The 26,035-nt window shown below is 43.2% G+C and overlaps 1 protein-coding gene across 5 annotated transcripts in view; it reads right to left on the reverse strand.

Annotated features, from left to right (window-relative positions):
• The window catches only part of HDAC4 (histone deacetylase 4), a 211,375-nt gene that overhangs the window by 3,396 nt on the left and 181,944 nt on the right, over positions 1 to 26,035 (reverse strand). For all 5 annotated transcript variants that reach the window (XM_088526970.1, XM_088526972.1, XM_088526969.1 and 2 more), the window contains 8 exons: positions 20,136 to 20,243; positions 19,503 to 19,558; positions 18,725 to 18,812; positions 17,569 to 17,688; positions 15,257 to 15,354; positions 7,978 to 8,096; positions 6,251 to 6,384; positions 595 to 679 (listed from right to left, as the gene is read on the reverse strand). In XM_088526970.1, coding sequence (XP_088383096.1) covers positions 595 to 679; positions 6,251 to 6,384; positions 7,978 to 8,096; positions 15,257 to 15,354; positions 17,569 to 17,688; positions 18,725 to 18,812; positions 19,503 to 19,558; positions 20,136 to 20,243 — 808 coding nt within the window. The remainder of the gene's footprint in view (positions 1 to 594; positions 680 to 6,250; positions 6,385 to 7,977; positions 8,097 to 15,256; positions 15,355 to 17,568; positions 17,689 to 18,724; positions 18,813 to 19,502; positions 19,559 to 20,135; positions 20,244 to 26,035) is intronic.

Below are 26,035 nucleotides of genomic sequence, written 5' to 3' on the forward strand. Positions count from 1 at the left end.
CAGAAGTTGAAAGATCATTGTGTGATCCCCATATTCCCTGGAAACCTTCAACCATCAAGATTTTATACCTCCCCTTCCCAGCCAAACAAACCTACAGTATTAGCAGCTTTATTCAATACTTTTGTTTGTCTTTCACTCCTATCTGTTCTGAATTAACAGAGGCAACCAAACCCAACTAGATTTATGTTCACTGCAAATATCTGAAGAGCTTCTGAAGAGATATCCACATGCTCCAAGGAGAAGCTGCTCATTACAGAGACAGTAAACATTAGTCTGCACTGGATTGAGTATTAATTTCCCCATCAAGATCAGGACACCTTGCTGTGCGATAGCAATCTTCTTGACTTGCTTCACCTTCACCCACACAGAAAACCCTCTTTGTTCCAACCTGTATTCAGCTAAGCAGCTTTTTTCTAAAAAGCTCTTCTCTAAAATGACTGGTCACCTGATGCACTGCTGCGTGCACGACTACCTTGCAGCCCAGTTCACTGCTCAGTGACCATCTGCGAGCTGGACAGGGCCTGATTTCAAACGCGTGATGACCAAGACGATGGAGAAGCCAGGGAGTCAGCTGCACAAATGTGGATTACTCACTGTGTATCTCGATGACTTTCTCCATGGAATGGACTGCGTTAGCATTTGCTCTCTGCTGGAAAACCTTCTCTGGAAGAGGGTCAAGCTGGAGAGAGAGAAGAATGCCACAGAAATGCTATCACTAATTAGAAAAGAAGCATTAAGCATGATTTAGCAAATGACTCTGCTGTGTCAGGCCTCCACTCTTCTGATTCCTTTTACCTGACTCTAGCTAAATATCCAGAATGCACAGGTTTTCTAAGTGCTCTTCTACGACTCAGGGCAGGATCCTGAGTTCCTGGCTGCAGACACTCTCACTCCAGTTTTCTCAACCCTGACACTCCTCTACACACGCAGAATACTGCAGGGGCACAGGTCACTTGTAGAACAGCCACAGGTGTGAATTTACACTAGTAGCTATCAGTAATATCAGCAAGAGCTGCATCAGGAAGCTGATCTCCAGCAGAACTTCTGCAGGAGGTACTGTGGATTATTTTGCAGCACAGACACACAGACATTTCAGGATGGAAATTGAGTATTAAACAAAAATAATTTTAAAATAAAAATAATTTAAATGTATAACTTATTATAACCTTTTTAATTTTTTAAATTAAAAGCTTTGTAATTCGCCCTTTCAGTTTGCAGTTGGGAGGCTACAACACCTTACTATTGACATGGATAAATGCACCTACTGTGACCAACTGACAGCGTATTAAAAAAAACAAAAACCATTAATTAACAATCAAAATATCCCATTAATAACATCTGGAGGAGGGACTGGACTGCTTGTCAGCCAGCTGCCTCCACAGCCTCTGATCCTGCTGTGGCTTCATGACCGATGTGGTTAAGCGCTCTTGTCCACACTGCATCTTTTGATCAATTCCTGCAGCCTTTAGTCAATCACTAAAAATAAAAACAAGTTACCACCCAGATGGCCATATCCTTTTTCCTGCATTTCTTACACTGTGAATGTGGAAGGTGGATGTCACAAACAAGCTGAGCTTTTTTTTGGCAACAGAAGGTCAAAAAACAGTCCCAAACACCTTTCTAGGCATCACGCTGAGACGGTGAAGGGAGCATCCCTGGTGAAGAGGCTCTGTAGCAACAGGGCTGAGCAGGACACGGGAGATGCAGCCAATAGCACAAGCACCATCTTCCAGGATAAGGCCCCAGACAGTATTTTTGGTTTAAGTTTTAATTATTTCTCTTTAAAAAATAAACATAAGAACGGAAAAATGCCTTTTTCTATTGTGTTGTTTCTCTCATCCCAAGACAACTGTTCTCTGAAAAGCTAAAATGTCCCCTTTGCCCTGTATGAAGTTATTTAAGCCTTGTATTCTTTCAGCTATGATGCTTGCTTTGATTCCCGCTGGGAAAGAAACTTGGGCTCAAATAAAAACATCACACAGTTCTTATTAGTTGGTGAAGACCTTAAGATACATTCATCTCACTCCTGCCCGCCTTTGAAAAACAGAACAAGGATTTTAATATCGCACAGTCGTGGCTCTGACACACGGAGTTTGGAATAAGGGCTGCTTCACACCGGGGGACTAGCTCTGCTCCTTGGGATGGGAGGTTAAATCTGCACTGTGTCGCCAAAGGAAGGCGCTTGGTTTATTTGTTTTTAGCAAATGACATTCTGGAGAGCAATGATTTCTTTGGGGACAGCAGAGCCATCTGCTTGGTAGGTAATGGTGCCCAGCAGAACAGCTTTCCTTGGGTCATATACACAGCCAACTGTTTGGATTTAATTCACATGAGCACAAGGGGTCTCATAACCAACTAAATCCTCAAGAAAAAAACTTTCAACAGAGCTGATCTCTCCAAGCCCATCCCCCTGAAAGTGTGACCTCTTCACAGGGCTGGGTATCCAAATCCAGAGACATCTACAGCCTCTGAATGTGTCTGGTCAAGGCTCATACAGGGATCCTCCCCAGCAATGGAAGCAGCCACAGTTTAATAGTTAATAAATCTACAGCAAAGCTTTGCAACTTCTGCTGAAAGCCAGTTCAGTTGCTCCAGCCAAGAGATTTGCAGACTTGAGCACATGGCTGCCATTAGATAGGTAGTTCACAGGGATGAGAAACTGCTCCATTCCAGATTTAATAATTATGGGTTGCATTTTTTTTTAAACTGTGCTCTAAAAATAATTCTTGCAGAGACTGGTTTCTGTACGACATTAAGCGAAGGCCAACCTATTCCTAGACAAGCCTTTAAATGAGGACTTTATTAATGCCTTTGGGTTTACAGTGACATGAAGCACACACAGCATCAGACAGCCTCGCTGCGTGTTATTTCACAGATGAATCGCTCCAACCGTGGGCTGCTACTCCCAAAATAAAAGGCACAGCCAACAGACTTACCCATCGCTCCACTAGAAAGCGAAGGAAATACCTCCAGGCCTTAGACAAAGGTCTTAAGCAACTGTTCATTATCTTTTTTTTTTTTTTTTTTTTTTTTGGGTGCAGGATGTCCAGAGTTTGATACTGGACACACCTTGGCTACTTCTGCACCAAAAATCTGCACGAGAGAGTATTTTCAGCAGTTGCATGCAGTGCTGCTGTTGTTCTGGCTGCCGCTTAGCTCCAAGGTCGCATCTCCCAGGACGTGCCTCCTTTCTCCCACCACACAGTTAGCAGCTCCTGCAACACGAGCACTTCACATCCTGCTCCACGCAGGCTATTGGCACGGCCGCTTGAGTAATAAAATAGCAGCAGTGTCCTGCTGGTCTAAATTATCTGCTCTAAACTATCATTAAGTGGCTCTTCTCTGCCTCATGCTTCCTTTGATTTTTTTTGTGGCCAAAGTCACGTTAGCATTAAACAAGTAAATGTGTAATTAAAGAAGCATACGTATTTCCAAACGACCTCTCACGCCGCAAGCTCGTTTTACACTGAAGCAATCTGCTGCAAAGCTACAGCTCTGTTTTAATTTCCTGGACGGTTGGGAACCACCCCGCTCCTGCCTGTGGAACTGCGCACACGAGGCTTTTCCAAAGCCAGGGTTTTGATCTCTGTTGGTGAACGCAGACACTTGGGGGACTGGCATCGTTCCCCTCATTTCCTACCCTTCGCTCTATACCTCGCTCAGATCTCTTCCGCTAGCAAATTCCCCCGCAGCCCGTGGCTGGCCGCAGCTGGCTGCCCATGTGCACGCATGCAAAATTGTCTCGCACGCTGTATATCAAACTGCATCAAAGGGCCGGCACGACAAAGCAACAGCAGTTCACTCCAACTTCCTTGCATTAAAAAGATTTTATAAAAGACCTTGATAAAACTAGGGCTTCCTGCTTTTTGATGTGCGGCTGAGGGAACATTATCGTGGTATCTCTGCAGGCTTACAGTCCACTTAGGAAAAGTGAGAACAGGTCCATCTTTAAATATTTTAAAGATCCTTACAGCTGTCCCAGTTCAGTGACAAAAAAAATATATACACATATATATATATATACACACACACATATATATAAAGAATGGCAAAAGCCTCTTATGATTTTTTCCACCTTTAAAGATCAGCATTCACTCTGCTAAATGAAAATACTCAGCCAGCGGACATCATTCGAGTTACCATAAGTACTAAAATCTCGCAAAGCCACACAGTTCCAAACACGTTCGTGGCTCAGAGCGACTACTTATTTATTGCATACAGATTCTCACACCACATTTTAGTCACCTGACTGTGCTGTTAGCAGCACATTAATGCAGAGGAAGGGCATCTTTCACATGTTATTTCCTCGGCCCCTCTTTGGCGTGAACTCTGCTGCTAGACTGGCTGCACCCAAGGTTTGTGTAAAAGTAAAGAGATCACTTTACTGACAACACTACCTTCTTCTTAAGAGAAATGGGTGCTGAAATAAAAATTTTTATTGCTTGGAGGCTGATGGAGCTCTTGATTCTCCAGTTTTCAGGAGTCCCAATGACTTAGCACAAGCTGGACCAGTTATACATGTTGAGAGCCTTATCAGAATTGCTTGGCTACACACAAGGAACTAATACTCCCTGAACGCTCGGAAGATGGGATGCTGGATGACTGAAACAGATGCTTTTGATGAATCCCAGCTGTTTTACGACCGACCTACTGGACTGATTAGCGAGGTTTTCCCTGGCGTTGTTGTCCTTTGTGTAGTGCAAGGATACTGTAAGAAGGAGAACTTCTGCAAAAGGCTGGAAATAGCAGCAAATCTCCCTACAGATCCAACCTCTACTCCTACTTCTTAGACCAGAGAAAAGCTGGTGGTCACAGTCTGCTCATGAACATCCCTCAAAGTCAATCCTCACTGGTGGCAGACCTAGACCTCGACCAAAACATAACTCAGCTTCTTTATGCAGCCTTGCACCTTTGGATGTTGACCACAGGGCTTCCTTTTTTTCCTGCATAGGGACTTATTCACCAAACTGTTGTGGTGAGACAACCTGGTTGTGTTCTGCAATGCAGGTGAGAGCTTTAGAAGGAACCTCCTTTCTTCACCAGGTCACTTGCAGGCAGGTCCTTGTCCGCTTTGGAAGAGACTCTTGCCTTCTGAGGTCTGCTCTATCACACACTGCAAGGTCATCTTGGCAGGCTCCTCATGCCCTTTTGCTCATGTCATGCAGCTTTTTGGAGCCTGTGTAATAGCCCAGCTTCGCTGTTTCAATTTGTATCATAAATCTTCAACGACTGTTTGGAAGAGCTCCTCAGAGCTGCTGCTACATCAGGATACCCTTGGCTGACCACGGCCAGGAATAGCAACTGTGACTCCAGCCTGACCAATGTGTGCTCCTTTTTACAGGATGCAGCTTTTCTTGATGAAAAATCAGCACTACGTTACTTGTATCGTCTATCGAGTCAATCTAAGACTCTGCCCCTTGGACTGTAGAAAAATTCCAAATGGAGAAAAGGTGTCCAAAAGAGTAATGAACCAGAGAAAAAAGGGAGGATGGATTAAAACAAACCAGTTACTCAAAAGCATAAGCCTACAAAACACGCTGAGAAATTTTTAAATACCAATCACTTGGGAAGGAACGTAACCCTCAATTGCTCATTCGTTACCAGTTGCAACAGATGCTAATAGTCAGGGCTGCAGCAAGGATGATGGGAAAGAGGAATTTGAGTAATTCCTTCCTTTATCCCACTGACGTTAAGAACAGAGAGAAAAGCTAAGGCATCTACGTCTGAAGAAAAACACTCAGACCTCCCGTAGACACCACAAACCAGATTTCCTTTGCACATTTCTCTGGCTTGCCCTTATCTTGCGATCAAACACTGTAGCCTTTCTCATCAACTTCTGTAACACAATTGGGCTTTTTCAATGCAGAAATGTGCAGAAGGTATGGAACATGAGGTAAACAAACACGCCAAAAAGACAAAAATGGAAAAAAAGTCAAGCAAGCCACAGGATGGGGCAGGTACGCTGTACTGCTAGAGGGGAGCTGCAGCCCTCAGACAGTGACCGCAGAAATGAATTAAGCTACTCTGCTATTGCCCAAGATTTGTACCAAGCCCAGTATTAGGATGGCGAATGAAACCAAATTGAGTTCTCATTTCAATCCTCACAATGTGCAATGCTGAACAAAGATTGTTAAAAATAAAGGAGTAAGCAGACCATTTTGGAGAGCTGGCCACCCAAGCCCACGGCACCCCAGCCTGTGTGAGAGGCCGGCCGGACGCGCCGGGCCGTGCTCCCGCTCCCGCTCCGTACCTCGTTGCCCAGCAGCGCCGAGACGCAGGCCTCGGAGGCGTCGCAGATGGCCGTCAGGTCGTGGCCTCCCTCCAGCGCCAGCACCACGCGACCTCCGGCCAGGCCCATCAGCTGCTTCGTCAGGTAGCCGAAGCCTGCAAGCGGGACAGGAAACGTGGGAAGAGAAAGGCCAACGGTGGTCACGAGGCTCGGGCTCCTGGCGCGCGATCAAAGCGGCACAGGGAGGAATTACATCATATTAAAGAAACCACAAGGGATCCAAAAGGACGGGGCGCGTAATGGAAGCCAGGTTGGATATTTTCATACATTCGCTGCAGGATCCCCACTCTCCGCTTGCCCTTTGGATGGGCTCAGATAGTCCTCGCTCCACCCAGAGCCCCATCCGAGGCATTGGCATCCTCCCCATTGCCCTTCATTGCTTGGAATTAAATACAGTAGCAAATATTGGCTTTAAAGGAAGGGAAGGGGGCAGCAGGAGGCTGCTTTTTGCCGTTATTTCTGAGACATGGGAAGCAAAGAAGTCACGCAGGAGGCATGGCAGGGGGAAGGGTGGAAAACCAGGGAGGGGAAGAGGTTAAGGGGAAATAAGTAAAATTGTTGCCGGTGCTTTTAGTTGTGATAGCAGCATTGCAGTGCCCCAGAGATATTTGACATCTAGTTCTTAACAGACGGTTCTTGCCGTACATAATACGCTGTAAAAATTCCTGGGGCACCCGGGGACTTTGATCATATGACACACAATACATTTCTACCCTTTAAACAAAACAGAACCAAGCTGCGGGGATTTAAAAAACATGTCCTAAAACCAACCCACCCCCTCAAAAACAGGAGGAAAAAAAAAAAAAGAAAAAAAAATCCAAACTAAGAGACTGCAGTGCACTTACACCCTTCTTCCAAATTCTCTGGCTTTTCCTTTTGCATGGAGACCCCCAAGCGCCTTTGCAAACTGGTAAATTAGCAGCCAGATAAAACATATGTGACTACACCTCATAACACCCAACCTCTCCTTTCGTGCGAGCAGCAAAGCATGGGTTCAGATTCAACAAGCAATTCTCATTACAGAGTGTTTCTGGATGTCTTAAATAACATGTCTCTTGTAAATCTATTCCACTTTCATTCTTTTATAACGTTTATAGGTTCAGCTATCTCATGAGGTTCTCAAGTCCACCGTAGAGAGTGTTTCCTGATGGAAACAAACTCTTTGGCAAGGAAAAAGCCTGTCTTCTCAATTGGCCAGAATGGAATAATGCCAGCTAAAGCCATCGTAACCAAGGTGGGCGGGGGAGCCTTTAGCCCATCCTCGGTGCAGGGCAAAGCAAAAAACACATTCTTGGGAGCCCATAAAAGGTGAGGAACAAAATGTACAGCAGCAGATATCTGCTAGAGTTTTCTGTTTACATCTAGCATTTCCTCTTTCTTCAATTTTTGCATTCAAACGTGATTTTTTGTCTTATTTAGGGGCTAGCTTCCACAAAGACTCAACTACAAAAGGTTTCTTCATAACTTACTTTCTCTAAAGGAAAAACACACAATGCTCCAAGACAAGAAAGGCTTCAGCCAAGTCAAAGTGCAATGCCCAAGTGCATGGAAATGCACAGAAAAAATCTAAAATTAAAGATTTGATGACAGATTCTAAAGAAGCAAAAAGTGGAAATACTCTACAGAAGCCCTCAGGACAGCAATTTACACCAGTGCAGGAACCTTGCTATTGTGAAGCCACAACTTACATTTTGCTGATAGATTATATCCTCCAAGAGGTGTAGGATGGCCCTCCACTGCGTCAAAACCAGACGACACCAGCACAACATCTGGGGCAAATTCATTGGCAATGGGCATCACGACCGTTCTGCAACAAAAAAATTAACAACAGCAGATCCATTACTTAGGCTCTTGAATGAGTAAAGGAAGATTTAAACCTTGAGCAAACTCTTCTAAAACCCAATGTTTTCTTCCCCGGCACAAAACCCATTTCCTCTTTCCTTAGAGAATGAGCTATCACATTATTTTTTTAGTGAGGTCCGTTATTTCCATCATTAACGGCCTGATGTTTGGACAAGGGTAGCAACTTGCCACACACTGTGGTTTCTGTTTGAGGTGACATCTTGCTTCACAGACACGGTCAGCCAGAGCAGAGAGAGCAGGAGGAGAAAGGTGCAGACTGCAAAGCCACCTGCAAGACCAGTCAGATAGGGACCTCAAGGTCCATAAAAGGACCTTGTTGCCCAGCTGCAGGTCTTTCTAAATACCTGTAAAGGCACTTATTTTTCCTACGCTGTTCTTAACCATAATTAATGGCTGAGGAAGTTGCAGAGAGCATGGGCACACCCCGGCACATGGCAGTGCAAGGCTTAGTCTCCATTTTTTTGCCACTCAGTAAATGCCTGCTTACACCAAAGGAACTTTAATATGCAAATAATCCACCCAAATATACCTTAACATGATGCTATTCCCTGTCCCTCTTGCTTCCCATGTCCTCTGAAAAAGAGACTGAATTCCTTAGCATTAGCAAACTAATGTCTGTTAAGGTTGGCATTTCAACAAAATTAAGAGGTCAATTCTTGTGATATCTTGGCAAAAGGCATTTTCACATCGTTTTATCTCTTCAAAAATCTACATGAGGTTGCAAAGCATCCCATTTCAAGAAACCAGCTAAGCAAAAATGACAAGTTCAGCAGCAGCAAGCAGGCAATTGTTTCTTCATCTAACACAAACAGAGTGCAACTGAAATTACAGAAATGAAAAATCTCACAGGAGCAGAGTTTCTTAATAAACATGATACAGACACACACACAGTTCCTCCTGATTAAAAAAGCCTGTAGTGATCTCTCTGGGATGAATACCTTCTTTTACATGCACTTTATGCCAGGGGCACAGGCATTCAAAGGTCTGAAAATTGTCTGGAGTCCTTGCAGTGAGACAGGAACAACTGTAGGCAATGGTAGAATAGCAAGGAGATACCTTAAGTTCAAAGCCTCCAACTTCAGGTCCTTCATGCAAAACAGTATTTCCCACATTAAGTTGTGGTTCTCTTAAAAATACACCGAACTTTTTTTAGATGCATCTCTCTGCTGCTTTAAGATCAGGAAAATCTCAACATCAAGCCCCTTTCTGCAAATGAGTATTCCCTTTTTCCCTGTCCAAGGAGCAGCTACTGGCAAGGATAACTTTCTGAAGCATGAACTGCATCTAACCCAACAAACAGCCTCCATGGGTACAGCTGAACATCCTTCCTATGCTCTAGTCCAAGCAGATGTGGATGGCAAGGCACATCACTGACACCAAACAGTAATTCAGCCATCACCGGGCAGCCCAGGAAAAGTCTCACAGCTTCATTTTTACTGGCAACAGGCCACGGTAACCTAACAGCTTCCTGCCTTCTTCCTGCTGATCAGTTTGCAGGACACACAGCCGTGCAAACAAGTGCAGAAGGCACAATCTTATTTTCTTATTCAAAATCTATTTAGTAAAACCCACAGGCATTTTAAAGAAACCACCTCATTCACAGAGGACTTAAGCAGCAGTTTTGAAGCAAGTGCATGTGGCAAAGGGCTTTTTTTTCCCCCTGCACTTTGAAGTACTGCTGAGCTAATAATTTCTAACCAGAGCAAAACTGCTAAAATCATCAATTTTTTTCCAGACGAGGTTATGATACTGTGGGAGTTGCTCAGTACACCAGCTGCTGTGTGGCATCACCCTAATCCACGTCGCAGAGCAAACCAAAATCAACACCCCGGAGCTGTGTGCCCTGGCTGCCAGCATTGAACAACAAATGCAACCACCAAGCAGTCTGCCTATCTGTAGAGACATATATATATATATTTTTGCCACAGAGCATCTCATCTAGACAATGCCCAAATGCTAATGCACCCATAGTATATAGTGGCTGCTTGTTAAAGAGATCAATCATTACTCAGCAGTAGTCAGAAGAAGCTGGAGTATCTTCTGAGTTATCTTCAGTACAGAAAGAGTGACCGCACAGCAGCGAATGGATACTCCTGCACATGTCTTCATTTCTAAGCAATTATCTTTAGTGCTCATTAGCCAGAGTACATTTTGGAACGATGATCTGATCCGCCTCCAAATTTAAGAAACATGAGGTGCAGGTTTCCTGGGCTCTTGTCCAAGAAGGGCCAGACGCAGGATGGACACCTCCTTCTCCCCACAGAATCCTGTGCAGAGGCTTCTTCCCTTCACATTTGAGTCTGGAGGACCCAAGAGTCAGATGAAACTTGGAGAAAATACAGAAGATCATGTCGTGTCTGACCAAATAAGCCAACGATGCTTTCTAGTACACCATTAGAAATTATTAGAAAGTCAAAGGCAGACTCAAACCTTTCCCTCATTTGTGACTCATATCCAAGCTCTCAAACTCTGCTCCTTTTTGTGAGTTTCTCCGGTTTCTCCAAACTGACACATTAAAGTCAAATCCCCAGGAGAAAACAGCAACTAAATTGCACTGGATACTACAACTTTGCCCTGATCATCACACTGTAAGGAAAGAAAGCCTCAGATTGAAATCACTGTCAAGAAGGTAACCACAATTCTTTGGAAGTGGGTCCTTCAACTCATGGCTGGGGGAACTACGAAGTTAGTGATCAAGGGATTAAAGGTTTTACAACACTCAATATTATTTTCAGCTATGTTGATTTATTAACACACAAGCGCCTGTTATACTTTGAAACCTCCTAAGTTTCTGGGATGGTTGCTTTATTTCCTTAAAATAAATCACACTCAGTTTACTTAAAATACAGCTAGGCTGACCTTACACATTAGTTAATACTGAAATCCTTAAAGAGTAAAACTACTGACTATATCGTCCAATCATTTGGGGTGGAAAAAACCTCATACATATATTTTCTAGAAGACTCCATATCTTTTAGTCTACTACTAGCCAATTTGCCAACTAAAATGCTTAATAAATACCAGTCCGATTAAAGTTAAACATTTTTTTTCCTTTGTTGAATGCTCAGTTTTATTAAGTCAAAATGAAATGAAGTCAAATGAAAAGACTGAGTACTTTTTTTTCTCTTCCTTTTTTTTTTTTTTTTTTTTTTTTTTTAAAAAAAAAGCCCTTTTCCCCCTGTTTCCCATATGCTATGAAAACATTACCCACTGCTCCTAAGGCTAATGAGGCTCCCGAACACTCTACTCTCTGCTTCTCGAAAGAGTCGCCTCCACGGTCATTTCCTATGTCAAACCGGATTAGGAACTTGGGTACAAAACCAGCATCAGAGAGCGTGAAATCCAAAATACAGAGATGACGACTCCGGGCGGAACACGGTCAGCTGCCCCCCTCCCTCTTCCTAACTTCTGAAATGTTTTATGGATGGAAGGGAAATAACAACCTTCCCCCCCGCTCCCGATTCAGCTTCCAAACTCGTTTTCCGCTCTCTACAATCTGCCTGAGAAATTCAGGAGGAGGAGGAGGAGGAGGGCGCTTTCAAACAACAGTCCTGGCTTCCCTGGCACACAACCTCTCGAATCGCTAGGTATAATTTCATAAAGTCAGTTTGGAGGAAAACCCAGGTGCATAAGGCAATTTAATTTCACTCTGACGTTGCTGTTCTCCTGCAATACCAAACTTACCACCCTGCTCACCTTTTTCTGCAGGTCTCCAGGCCAGGTTCATGTTCTGTATTTCTACATGATGTTTAAAACCATCACGAGGGTTTACAGAAGCAAACATCATTTCTTCTTGTGCAAGAGGCCAGGAAAAAACAGGCTCTGGCACAAAACTAAGTTTTACAACCATGTGTTTCTATAACTACGGAACAACAGCAACGGACACCAAGAACGGTCTCATGATTTGGGGACCTTCTGAACGATATGGCAGGCGCCGGAGTCGAGCACGTTTCCGTGCAGGCTGTGAAATCTGGGCTGCCCACATGCTTTGGTGGTGACTTCAGCCATGTGCTCAGCAGAATGGGCAGATAAATTGTAATATCCTGCTGGCCGGGGCAGGAGTAGCTGCGATTGCAAGAGCACGGAGGAACCACCATCTCGGCAAGATCCCCAAATCTGTGCCCTCAGACCAAACATCTATCCAGGACCAGGGCGACTCCACGTGCTCCGCACCAAAGATGACAACAGTGGGATCATCCTGATGTCCAAGCAGGCCCCAAACCGCCTCTCTGCAGACGGTGATTTTGGCTCTCCAATGACAGTAAGTGGCAGAGCACAGGGAACAGCAGCTCGGCTTAGCGTTTTTAACCCTCAGCCTCACTTTTGAAGCAGCTCAGTTATTTGTAAATGCTAAGAAGTCACGATACTTTGCCCAACACATCGTTTCAGTGTAAACATGGCCAGGCTAATAATCTTTAAAGAAATTCTCTGTAGAAGATCTTGTTCATTATTTGGAAAGAGTAAAACATCTCTGTTTGAAAAAAGGTTTTCAATACAGGGAGGATAAATTTCCCTCGGATTGCTCTATTCACTCATCAGCAGACTGATTTATGAGGCCAATTATCTCAGTTGTTATTTCATTAGAGCAGATGCTTTTATCAAATCCATATAGCAGTTCATTTTGAGAGAAAGTAAAAAATGAAAAGCACGCTGCATATTTTTCTTGCTGTGTCCTATGTATTTTCCATAGAAAGATGCCTTTCTTTCCTAAACGCAGAAAAGCATACTAAGAGTTAAGACTTAAAAAAAAAAAAAAAAAAAAAGTATATCAGTATCTTTGCCTAGCTCAAAGGATTTCCACTGATTCCTCTACAGACTTCAAAGCCTCACAGTTTGGCATTTGGACTGGTTTGAATTAAAGCTCCGTTCTCCACTGTGAGTTTCCAAGTTCATGGTGAAAATGCCTCCTGCTTCTGGAGTTCATTATGGCCAATTTTCTTATCTTTGCTTCATCTTAGGTTTGATCCCCGGCAAATGCAACGTGGCATTCGACGGGGTGGAATAACAAGGTGCTGCCTTGAAGGCATGCATTGTCTCATGGGGCTAGCACAAGAAAAGAGGGGAAAAAGAGGATATATGACCCATTCCCTTCACTTTCTAACTCTCGGGGGACTATAAATTGTAAACTTCAAAGCGTTATTTTACATTAAAATCAATAAAAAGATTCAGGCAAAATGTTTCTCAGTGAATCTGGTTAAGATTTAAAAAGGTCGCTTGATAATGCATTATCAGGAACAAAACTTGGCACGAGATGAAAAAAGCCCCCGTTTCACTTGCTGCCTGAAGGTGTGCACATTGGGGAGGGCACGGGAGGTGCTACCCATGAGGACGAGGCACAGGCAACTTGTAGCTGGTCATAGCTCCTCTTTGGCAGGGGTATGAGCAGCAAGACACCTTCCCCATAGGGCCCTGAGTCCTGGGGCAAAGACACACCACAATATCTACTATGGAAGGGCTGCCCAGGTTCTTATTGCAAGTGCACGCTCTTCTCAACAGTTTTCCAGGAGCCCAGAAACTAAATTTATATTTAATAGCAGCTCTGTCGCCCCATTACGAGCTGCAGGCTCCTTTTACAGCAAAGAGATCAGTCTTGTTGACTGCCGGGATAAACAGACTTCCACTTTGGACCAGAGCACTTGCTTTCCTGTAGCAGGAATAAAACATCAAGACGAATGGCAGTTATTTCATGATGTGTTATTCTAAATTGTCTACACTGTTTGAAGGCTTTGGGATGTATACAGAAAGTGGAAAGCTCTTTTTGCTCAGTACTACATAACTATAAAAAGTCAGCACATAATTGGAGAAAATAATGCTCCCGTCCTTGATTTAATGCATGTGATGCTACTTCATGAAGTCAAAATTCCACCTGGGTATTTCCTGAATTTGCATCCAATATTTTGGCACATCTCCCTATATTCACGCAGGGCATTCACTAGAAGCATGCTAAATCTCACTTGAAAACTGGGAGAAGGATGCAGGACAGAAACAAGCAAAACCATCACTAACAAGCCCCTTTCACACATATCCAGCAGATCAGTGAGTTATATTTTTGTTCTCCTTGGAAATAATATTAGAAAGGAAAGTGCAGTCTCACACAGCTCACTATTGCATTGCTTGAAATTTTTCTTCTACCTCCAAAACATTTGTATTCGTTTTATCTTTACATTATGTTGCTTCTACAGTATCTTTTAATATCATCCTTTTTCTGCTACTTGAAGGTCTTGGAGGGAAATGCATTGCTCCAGGTTTCCAGTAAATCCCAAGGCCACCAGTCACACAGAGTCACCTACTCGAGCTATTCCCCTGCTGCTCAGCAGGGCATCGGGTCTTTGTGCTAGACCCAGACACTTGCTGCTGGACAAGGACTCTCTTTGCTGCAGAAAAAATGCAGCGTTGTGGCGAGACGATGGCCTCGAGTATTTTCTGCCAGGCTCATTTCTGGCAGTTTCAAGCTTCTTTTATTTTTTTTAAAGCTGCCAAAGAAGAATGGAAATCATGCTCATATGGAGGAAAAAAAAAAAAGGGAAAAAAGTGCAGTGATTTAAATCTGAGGAGTTTAAAATTTAAATATGGTTTAAATATTCCTGAGTGAGACAGAGAGGAGTCATAGGCAATGACAAACCCACGAACACTTAGATGTCCAATATCCCTCTGTGCATCGCCATAATGATGCCTTACGCCTTGGCTAGCTGCACTCTGAAACCTCAGCTCCTAACAACTTGTTGAGCTTTTCTGGGTCACTCTCCTACCATAGTTTATGGTTTATACATAGAAATATTCACCATAACGAGACAAAAAGATTTTTAGCCAATTGCGGAATAAAGTCTACTGAGAGGAATAAGTTTAAGTCACACATCAATCAGTGCTGAGCAGTGAGTGCAAGTCAATCATCGATTCCCCTAACATCACAGACCCTTTTCTTGCAGCCAGAAATACTCTGGTTACCCAATCCAACTTTCAAAGTATGGTATTCTCAAAATAACTGTGGCTCTATGGAAATCTTGTTTCTTAAATTAGTGAGAAACTCAATATTAAGAGAGATTGCACAAGAAAAAAAAATTCAGATGGAGCAAAAAAGACATCAGAGGAAGTCTTCAATATTACCTGAAAGCAGTTAAGTACTCTGTATCTCCCATGGGTGGATCAAGGCCACCAGTAAAGGCCATGTTAACATTGAAGCCAACTCCTGCTCCTGTGCCAACCTGCAAAAGGCAAAGGGTACTTTTAATTTGCAGCTAGGGAAACTGCTCATTCTGGCAACGCATCTTTCCCGGCTTTCCATTCATCCAGGTGAAGCTGAGTTTTGATTCACCAACTTGGTGGAGTACTTTTTCTGTATAGAGCACAGTCTTTCCCAAAGCGGGAGTAGAATTAAAGCCCCTCTCAGCTCCTACATGCTCTGCACTTGATGGGAGCTTTGGACAGTCCACATTTGCTAGTTGTTGGAGAAATTAAACAAAAAAACCCCACACTCACTATTAGTGTGCGAAGTTGTGCAAAGTTGTCCTTTGCACAAGAGTGTGTTTCACGTGCTACCTCCTCCAATTAATCCCTTTCCTGCTTTATATATTTTGGTATTAATAAGGACATTTTATATGTATTCTACTTCCTGCTGGGGGAAACAAATCCCAAGATTTTCATCAGAGTGAGCACCCCCTCTGCTGGGGAAAAAAAAATAATTCACAGAAATCAGATTTTTGCTGACCAAGAGGGCATATGCATGGTGAGGGTCCCCAGCATCCCCACCTGCACACATCGAGCATCAAGAGCACATCGTGCCAATTCTTTCTTTTATTCAGGCAGGAACAGCACACACCCTCTAAAAACTATTACAAATGGTAAACAGGGAGCAGACAGTACAATCTACAATTCCTTGCAAAACTAGGCAATTTTTAACCCATTAGTAGTCTCAAGGGTAGACAGAAGAAGTGGGTCTCAGAGAAATCTAAGAGCTCATGTCCTTTGTATATCCCAAAGCAGAGATTAAGCCCACTGCAAAGTGCTGCTGTTCATCACCACCCTAGCAGTGCAGAAACAGGGTAACGAAGGAGCATCCCATTACATTTAGGTTTCTGTAGAAAGCCAAATGTCAATATTTGGTGAGTAGGAAACACTAGAAATTCTAGGGATTTCCAGATTTAATCTGGAGCATCTCAGAGCAAATAAAACTCAGCATTTCACCTTTTCCCTCTGGTTAACCACATGTGAAGGACAGTAACAGAGTATCTATTTGGAAGGAACTGCTTCTAATTCAAATTTAAGTCAAAATACTGCTGAAACAAAAATTCTATCTATCAAGGAAGATTTTATGGATTACATAGATTATATGATTCTAATGCTGATCATTTCTACAGTCTGTACTTGCAGCATCCTGCATTTTAATTCCTCAGGCCACTAGCCTGGCACACCTCATCCCCCTGCTCCCACGAAGGATGAACGATAAATACCACGCGAGCAGCCTGAAGGAAAGGTCCCCATGTGTGCTGAGCTCAGGGCAGATGTTTTCTGCCACTACAGTACATAACATAGAACTCTCTGTTGAGGTCAGCTCACATGGATGGAAATGAGCTCCTTTAGTGTCCTGGGTAAGGAACGATTGCAAATCTCCATATTATCTCTACTTAGGGCAAATGGGAGGGGTGGCTTAAGACAGAGCACACTTTCCATGCTGATTAAGTTTTCTTAGCAAAGTACATTTTCAGAAGACAGCATTAAGCTCACTCTGGAACAACAGGGTCTTGGCTAGAGCCTAGAAAGAAAGAAGGGTCTGTGTGAAGGGCCAAGAAGAAAAAAATGCTTCCACTGTAACGTGCGCAGCCTTCCTTTCTGCAGCAGGCTCCGAGGAAACTACCCGTAATTGTTGGGATTTGTCCCATGGCATGAATGACTCTAGCTAAATATCCACTATGCAGACTGCTAAATGTGAATGCAGCGCTCGCTATGAGCAGTATCTGGCAATATCTCCCTTATCCCCAATGGGAGGAGGTGCTGAGTTCCAGGACTGTGCCAGGAAACCCAAGGGCTACGGCACTGAGTTGGTGGCACAGCCGTGGACAACCCGTTCCTCTCTCATCTCACAAAACTGCTTTAATTCCCGCTTTGGGAAAGCCATCAAGTCCTGTCCTGCACGGAAGGAGACGCTGTCTGGGACAGCTGGCAAAGGAGTCCCTTGGAACAGGTTGTCCCATCAGGGAGAGTCTAACTACATGAATTCATTTTTGGATCATTTACCAAGGGATTTTCCTTTCGCAATGCACATGGCAGTTTTAAGACTTGGACAGGACGCACAGGAACACCCCAAACTGGGTCGATAGGCCCAAGGTTTTTTAGGCCACCTCCATCGCACCCATCAGTGGTTCCTATCAGACAGGGCAACATAGTGCGAAGGTAGATGCTACCTGGATCCATGTTCTTACCTCATCAGGAGCACCACTGCCTGGGAAGAAGTTCCCATCATCATAGCGATGTAGTGAAATATAAAGAACATTAGGATCATTGTAGAAAGCTTGCTGAGTACCATTTCCGTGGTGCACATCCTTCAGGGACAGAGATCGTATCACATGAGGAAGGTTAGTACGTTTGTAACAACGCAGAGTAAAGCCATCAGTTTGGGATGGGAAGGTGTTCTGCTTTCTGGGCTGCTCTGATCTCACTGAAGATCTTATTGCAAATGAGAATAATCTACATTGCACAGCTGGCTTCATGTTATACTTTCCATTTAACAAAACAGGATTAATAGGAGTAAACACAATGTCCAACATGTATCAAAACCAAAGACAAAATTAATGTTCTTGTCGAGAACTGAATTCCTACACAACCTTGCAGGACAAGAGGAAGGAAGGGCTATGTCGGTTACCCCAGTTCTGTGTTTTTGAACAGTCTGTAGGGTGAACACTGAAGCCAGGGCGCACAATTTGCTTAGGATGGATCCATCTGGGTTAAACATCACAAGCTCACAGTGCAGATTCTCTGCTGCATTGCTACTTAGTGCACAAATGAATCACGGGCAAGGGGTATTCAAAATGCCCCTACTTTCCAACATTAAAAAAAACAGTCAGTGGGAGGTCAGTGGAGGCTGCACTGACCCAGGGGCCAGGTATTGGGACCACCCAAAGAGATGGCCAAGCCATGTCAGACTCTTGTCCTTTCCCATAACCAGTCACCACTTCTTGAAAGCAGAGCTGAGATTGATAACAGAGATTAAGCCCTATAACCATGAGGGGAAAAAAGCACCACAACTGGCAATATCATCCATCCTTGCAACTGTGTTCTGGTCTTGTTATGGAAGGCCTTGCTCAGGATTGCAGAGGTAAGAGTGCAATTAAAATCCTAATTTTGTTCTGAAACCTATGCACTCCCTAAGGAATCTTTTATTAAAAAAATTAAAATCAAAGGCTTTCTAGCTTGCAGACAATACTTTTTTCATTGACTTACAGGGCCTGAGCTGTCATTGCAAGAAAACTCAAAAACAAACAAACAAACAAACAAACAAAAACCCAAAACCAAAAAACCCACCATACCACCAGAACTTCCATCCATTTTCTTCATGGGTAGGAATCAATGATTACTCACCCAGTCCACTATAAGAATTTTGCTAACATTCAGTCTTTGCTGGAGCAACTTGGCTGCAATCGCCACAGAGTTAAAGTAGCAGAAACCCCTGGAGGTGACGAGAGAGAGGAGAAAAAGAGAGAGAGGAAAAAAAGAGGTGTTAATTATAGGTTTGCCTTGGTCCCAATACATCTATCATCTGAGACATAACACAGTAGGAAGAATTTCCCACTGCTTTCACTCCCCTTTCCTCCCTAAAAGATGCATGTGTGCTCAATTAGGAAGGCAGAACAGCCATAAGGCAGCAGGTGCCCAGCGAGCTCTGTGGAACAGGGAACACTCCAGGCTTTCCAAAGCCCTCTGCAATGTTGCTCTGGACAAGGGGCACTCACCAACCTACCAAACCCCTATAACACGCCCAGCTCCAGCTAATGTTTCATGAAGACCTCACACTCCTACCCTTTACCAGCCCATGTTTTAACCCTAGGACACAACATTATATCTGATATGCTAATAGCATATCCTTGCTTTCCTCACTTGAGAGGAAACATCCATATTTAACCTAAGACAATTCAAAAGAGTAAAAAAAAAAGAGTGTTTTTGTAAAGCATAATTGTGATGCAGTTCTTACTAAGACATATACCTACATATAGGTGATGCATAGCATCATACATATTGCTGATGCATAGAAATAACAACAATAAGATACACAATAATAAACTAATTTCAATTTATAGCTGCAGATCACATTATAGACAGACACTAAAGCAAGTTAATCCAAGTATTTATGCATACTTACATGGGTGTGCTTTCTTCTGCATGGTGACCTGGGGGTCGAACAACAGCAAATCCATTCTACACACAAAAAGAGGAGGAGGAGGAGATGAGGCAGAGGAACATTAACCTCACAGAGACGCAAGCAGATTTGCAGCCAGAATTACTAATTATTTTTTTGAGGGGTGGGGAGGAAGGGATTTTTTTCCCCTGGTTATTTTCTTCTTTTTCTCACAAGACTACAGCAGTGCATGATGCTCTCTTTTTGAAGGAGGGGAAAAATATCTACATGAACTTTATGGAAACTGGTTAGTATAGTATTTCCTTCCATTCAGGAAAAAAAAGCTTTCTGAATGAGATCACTTAACCAGCAAATTAGCTGGCCCAGCTGAAGTCAACAGCAAGACCCTCAGATATCCCTTAATAATGATTTCACTTGCTGCTCTGGTTTCTTTTTTCTTTTTAATCAGCACGTAAGAACATGCACCAGGAGTCTGCTGTTCACTTGCTGATACCCTCAAAGATTTTTATGACTAGAGCCAGATGGTGCCATTAAAATAAAGTTAACTGGACCTCCTGCACAACACAGCCATGAACCACGTTCTGCAGATTCCTGCACAGAGCTGGTATCAAAGCTACATGTTATTATCATACCAACCTTCAATTCTCCGGTGGCTACTTTGAAAACAAGCTCAATGACACAGCCCACGGCCAGGCGCGCAGCACCAGATGAGTGAACTTCATTCCAGATTGTGTCGCTGTCAACCTAAGCGAGACACAAAGAAACCACTTGTAGGAGCAGTAAGGCTAACGGCAGGAACGGAGACTCCTGCTCTGCAGGGAGGTCATCCAAACACGTGAAATGCTCGTGTTCACACAGCTGATCTCATCTGAACGTGCATCAGCACAGCGACGCCAACGGGCAGTTGCTACTGCAATAATGATGACTCTAATGTTGTTACTCAGGACCTGTCCAAGCAAACGGCACTAAAGAGACAATTTTCAACAGTTCTGGGGTGCTGAAGGCTCAAAGCCATTAATAGAGGCACGGTTTCAGTATCTCAAGCACTGCAAGTTTCCAGGTGCCTCCTACCAACATTCTTCAGAGAGGACGGTATTTCCCTGCAAATGCTGGACTGGACAGATCCAGAGTGAAATAAAGAGGTTTTAAAAAAGAAACATTAAAACACTGTTATTAATAAGGAGGATACAATGAAGAATGATGTTTAACAGCGGACATTTAAAAAATGCCTGCCCAACTTACTTGTGCCAGATTTATGTTGACAGTGACTTCCCTAGAGAATTGTAAGATAAATTCTGTCTCATTAAAGCTAACAACAGACCTTCAACATCTAGGTGCTAACTACAGACATTTACTTAAATGCCAAATATTTGACAGGCCTAGGATCAATTCCCCTTAGAAAATGTGCAACTAGACAAAAGGAAAGAAAAGGAAAGGCATTCTTGAGCAAGTCTTTGCTTCGTTATTATATGAGATCATGTTCTAATTTAAACAAAAAGTGAGACGTGTTGGCTTTTACCACATCAATCTCAACAACTGTACAAAAGCAAGATTAGTTTGCAGACACATGGTGAAATGCCTCCTCAATTTTAACTACGATTCTGTTGGAAAGTGCAAAAGAAGGCAGGGGGATTCCTGTGGGGACTGCTTAGAGCTGCTTTGGGGTCTCCTTTGAAGGAAGCGCCCCAGTCCGTTTGCGTGCCGGCATGAAAGGAAAGCTCCTTTTCTCCTCGTCAGTCATGGCCTTTGCAAAAATCCAGCATACTCAGCCTGCCCCACGTCAGGAGAGCTTGGCCGAGTAAGAACCACCACAGGGGAAGGGCAGTATTTGCCCCATGTGAAGGACCAGCCGCTGTTTTTCACGGAGCTCTCCACGCTGAGTGTATTTATGGAAACAATGGGAAAGAGGGAAAGAAAGGAACAGGTTGTCTCGCCTGGCCCCCAGGTCCCTTGCTGAGCTCAAGGGAGATGCAAGCAGCTCAGCAGGAGATTGATCCACCTCCTTCATGGCTGCACAAAAGCCAGTGGAGATAACTCCAGGCCCGTTATCTGTGACAACTTCTGGCAACATCTGCCCTGAAGATGGTTGTGAAGTCAGAGTATTCACAATCATTCCTGGTCTGGAAAGAAACGTCTCAGGCCACCTGCAGCCAAGAGATTCCCTCTCTCTCTTTGTCCTACCATGGCAAGCACCAGGCCCTTGCAGTGGATGCAAAACTATAGAGGACCGCCTTTATTTACCACAAATAAATCATCAGAGAAACAAAAACACAAAAATAAAAGAGAGAAATTCACATGTCATAAGTATGTCTTTATCTAGACTAGGTAGGTCCAACAGATCCCCTAAGACATCCTTAGACTTTTGTTTCTGCTAACTTTTCCCATAAGGCATGCAAAAATCATCATCAAGCATCTTAGCCAAACACTTTTGAGGCCCTTTGATGCCTGAAAAAGCCAGGCTCACATTGGCAGCATTTCAACAAGAATGGGGAGGGCAAGACAGAGTGGTTTTGAAGAGTTATTTTTTCTGCAGAAAGAAATTAAGTTCCTAGAAAAAATATTCCACCTGCAGTTTGATGGCCAATTTCAAAGACTCTGCAACACCCTCTGCATTCAGCTGCCAAACAAGAGGAGGATTTGGTCAAGAGATGTCTGTTCACATGCACAGGTTCTCCGTGGCTCCACCCTGCCCACAAACATCTCCAAGATAAGGATTTAACACCCAGCCACCTTCCCCAGAACGGATGTCTGGAGACCACTGGGCCCACGTCCAAGGCCGCACTTCATCATCTGCTTCACTGTAAGTGTTTGAACAGTCCCACTGAAGTCATCCCTGCTTCGCAGCATAGGGGCGTAGACTTTGCCATGCTGGAAAATGTTATTAATGTGGCCCTGAGCTGGACTGCTCTCTGACTCCAAAGCTGCTGCTGTTTGGTGCACGGGCTGCTGTTGACCCCTCCATCATTCTTGAATTCTGAGGTTCATTACAGAGGAAACATTATTTGGCTCTCCCTGCCTGCGATTTCTTTGATGTAGCTGCCATCACAGGAGTTGTTGCTGGGACAGCACATCAGCCTTCCCATCTGGAAGGACTTTACAGAGAGAGAGGAAGCGTATTTCTTGCCTTTTGTTGCTCTGACAGGGTGTATTTCTCTTTTTGTTCTCTTGAAGTGGATGATACAACTGTGTCAGAGTCATGCAGTCCTCTGTACCTGCTGGGTTGGGAGCAGCTGTCCTGGTCAGCACACTTGTCTTCTTGAGAGCGATACTATTGACTTGTTCTTTCCAACAGAGGAGCTGCTGTTTCAGTTACACGAGCTCTCACAGGAGCTGAGGAGCTGCAGAAGTGGGGAGATGGAATCCAAAGCTTGTGACCTGCTGCACGGCCTTACTCTCCGCAACACAGATGAATATTGCAAAATGATGAGGGAACACAGGAAAGGAGGGCTCAGCAGTTTGACATGGGTTCTTTTCTAGGAAGAATGCCTAAGATTTATTAGGGTGAGGCTTGAAAGAGTTTTTCCTTCTATATAAACTTGAAGTCTTTCTTAATATGTATGATGAGGTTCCTATACAGCACTGCATGCTGTGCTATATACAAATGCAGAACTACTTCAAATTGGAGTGAAGAGGATCTTATAAGAGGTTGCATCATCCTCATCTTCAGCTGGAATGCGTCGCACTTAAAAATAAGGACCCGCAGCAACATGTTCCGCAGCAGCTCCAGACTCTACAAAGCCAAGGAGAACACAGGGATTCTGCTTTCCTTTCTTCATCGCCTTAAGAGTTAGCAGCACAAGTCATCCCTGCAGCCTGGGAACTCTCTCTACCCAAGTGTGCCTCCTGGTGCTCTGAAACACTGATTACTTAACCACATTTTGCTCTCCTAAGACTTTCTAATTACTTTCTTCTTACTTGCACTCAGTGGCATTTTATTGCTTCTACTCCATGTTGCTGCTCACCTGCACAGGTGAGCACACACGCACACAGAGATCATATATATTTTTACATACTCTACTCCAGACACGACAATGGGGGGGATAAAAACCCAACTTATTCTGGAAAAGAAAAACATTAATACCATGATCTGTGGAATGTGGTTAGATGAAAGAAAAGACACATGAAAGAAAACAGAAAAAGTTAGAAAATATTCAATATTATAATATCAGGCCTTTGAACTACTTGAAGTATTAAGATGCAAGTATGCTTGGACTATTTTGCAGATCCTCACAGCTCAAAATTTTTTCTCTAAAATCTACTTCTGATTATCCTGAATTATGTAATGCCCTGGTGCATGTAAGATACTAAGAAAAGATCATGTATTATAGAGAAGCAAAGGTAGTATCTCTAAGCAAAAATATTGCAGAGTGCACGTGCAGATGTTGCTAGAGTAAAGATCAGCAGGAATAAATTACTGTTGTTTAAATCAGAGCTCACATCTGCTGATATAAGGGCTTCTGTGCTTTTTTTTCGTTCCCACTAAGATCAGAATGTTTGCAGATGGGAAAGGGTTTGCTAGGGCCAGTTACTACAATGTAAAGGGTCCTCTTATAAAACAAATGAATAAGGGAAAACTCAAAAGCTTCTGAGCCCTGCAGAGCCAATTTACCCTTATCCCGTTGATTTTGCAATACTGTGATTTGGCTTTTAAAGAGCAAGGTTGAAAGGTTTCATGCAACAAACTGATTTGCATTTAACTTCTTCCTGTTTCTTTTACCTCCTCTCTTACCTTCTTTGTCACATTCCCTAGTGAGAACTCGTGAAAATTCATAAATTCCTCCAAACATTTAAAACGGAATGTGACAACATTACTGATACGCTGCCCCATTTCCATCGAGGCCAACTGAGGTGTCCGATTCAGACCACGAGAGCTGGTGAATAAACCACAAACCTACCAGGACAGCGAGGAGGAAAAGCAATGCTCTGTAATGTGACCAGGGGACGGCCAGGTGAGACATGTGATGTGAGAAATTTGCAGAGAAGAAAAGAGAAAAGGAGAAAAATCTTAGCTGTAGCCACACTTCTTTGGACAGGAAGAAAGTCATTCCCACTTCCTAGGAATATCTACAGCTTCCAAGCACACAAACTTATCCTCAAGAACCTGCTCATCATATTCTTCTGCCTTGCCTGCCCAGAGCTGTGAAGGACAACCTGTTTCAGAAAACCAGCACGCCCAAGCCCACAGCCTTCCCTGCATTTCTTCAGTAAAACATACCACTGCACAGCAAACTTTCCTGACAACTCTTGCACTTCCAAAGACAGTAAAACAGGCTTGAAAGGACCTGGAAAGACAACTGCATGCTCCAGAGGAGATGGTCCACACCTAACCCATCCATACGAAATAAAGTGCAAAACACTCCCTGCTCAGTCTGCTGTAGCCAATCATTCTCTACCACATACTCATTCTCCCTACAAACACACAGTTGCTGTCTATATAGTCATAAGAAATGCATCCCACACCCCAAGAACAAAACAAAATTTTTAAGACCAAAAAAAAAAAATCACCATTACAATAGATTTGACTATCTTGCTGTTGATTACTAGCCAACTGCTGCTTTTAAAAAAAGCTTTTCCGCTACAATGTGGAAATATCCCTGAACTTAGTAAAACATTGTAGAAAAGTTAGCAAATGCTTTATTTAATATTTTAAGACTACATAGATAGAGACAACTGATTATAAAGTTAACTGCAAGCACTATCTTCAAAATATTACCAGCATATCAGTAATAGCAGCACGGCGTGATTCCTGCCTTGATTTCAGATTTAATGCAAGACTTCTGGGACTGCGTTAGGCTCAGGCACTGTCTCTACTTGTTACCATTCAGTCTTCATTTGCAAATGATAATTTTTGCTTTGAATGGCATGCCTGACTGCAGGGCAGAGTAAATCCAAACCTTTTAAGCTCTAGCCAAAAATTTGCCATGAATTAGGAGACTGCAGCATATTTACAATACAAAATAAAATATCTCTACGAGTGCTCAGTGGTGGCAGTATGAATAAATGGTGATTATTCTTTTTTTTTTTCTTTTTTTTTTTTTGACAGGATAATTTTCAAAGCAGCGATTTTGCAAAGACTCAGGAAGAAAACAATTTTGTTTCATTTCCATAACAGAATCCAGACCTCTAAATTCAACCTCACGAGCTACAATTATGCATAAGAACGACCACTGTGAGTTTTCAAACACAATGCCTTTTATTGTCTCTTTTCATTCTTTTCCTTCCTGTTCGCTCAGATTTTCTGTAGTGTCACCCTCCACACAAACTTGCGAGAAGAAAGTCTGACTTGAAAGGAAAACTTTCACCAAGCTTTCAAGCTTCAAAATAAATCCTAAACTTTCAACATATTTAATTTTTTTTTCAATCTTCTGAGAACAAGCAAATGAGAAAAGTCTCCTTTTTTTTTTTTTAATGGGGAATCTGGACAGATGAAAACTCATGCTCAGCTTTTACATGATGGACAGAGATATTTTAGTCACCTCTTCCAGAATTCTCATGCAATTGCCCAGAGCCTCAAAAATGAAAGGTCCAAATATTGA

This window comes from Tinamus guttatus, unplaced genomic scaffold, assembly GCF_059628265.1.
Source record: "Tinamus guttatus ecotype Peru unplaced genomic scaffold, ASM5962826v1 Tinamus_guttatus_pri_ptg000260l, whole genome shotgun sequence".
In the NCBI taxonomy this organism is placed as follows: domain Eukaryota; kingdom Metazoa; phylum Chordata; class Aves; order Tinamiformes; family Tinamidae; genus Tinamus; species Tinamus guttatus.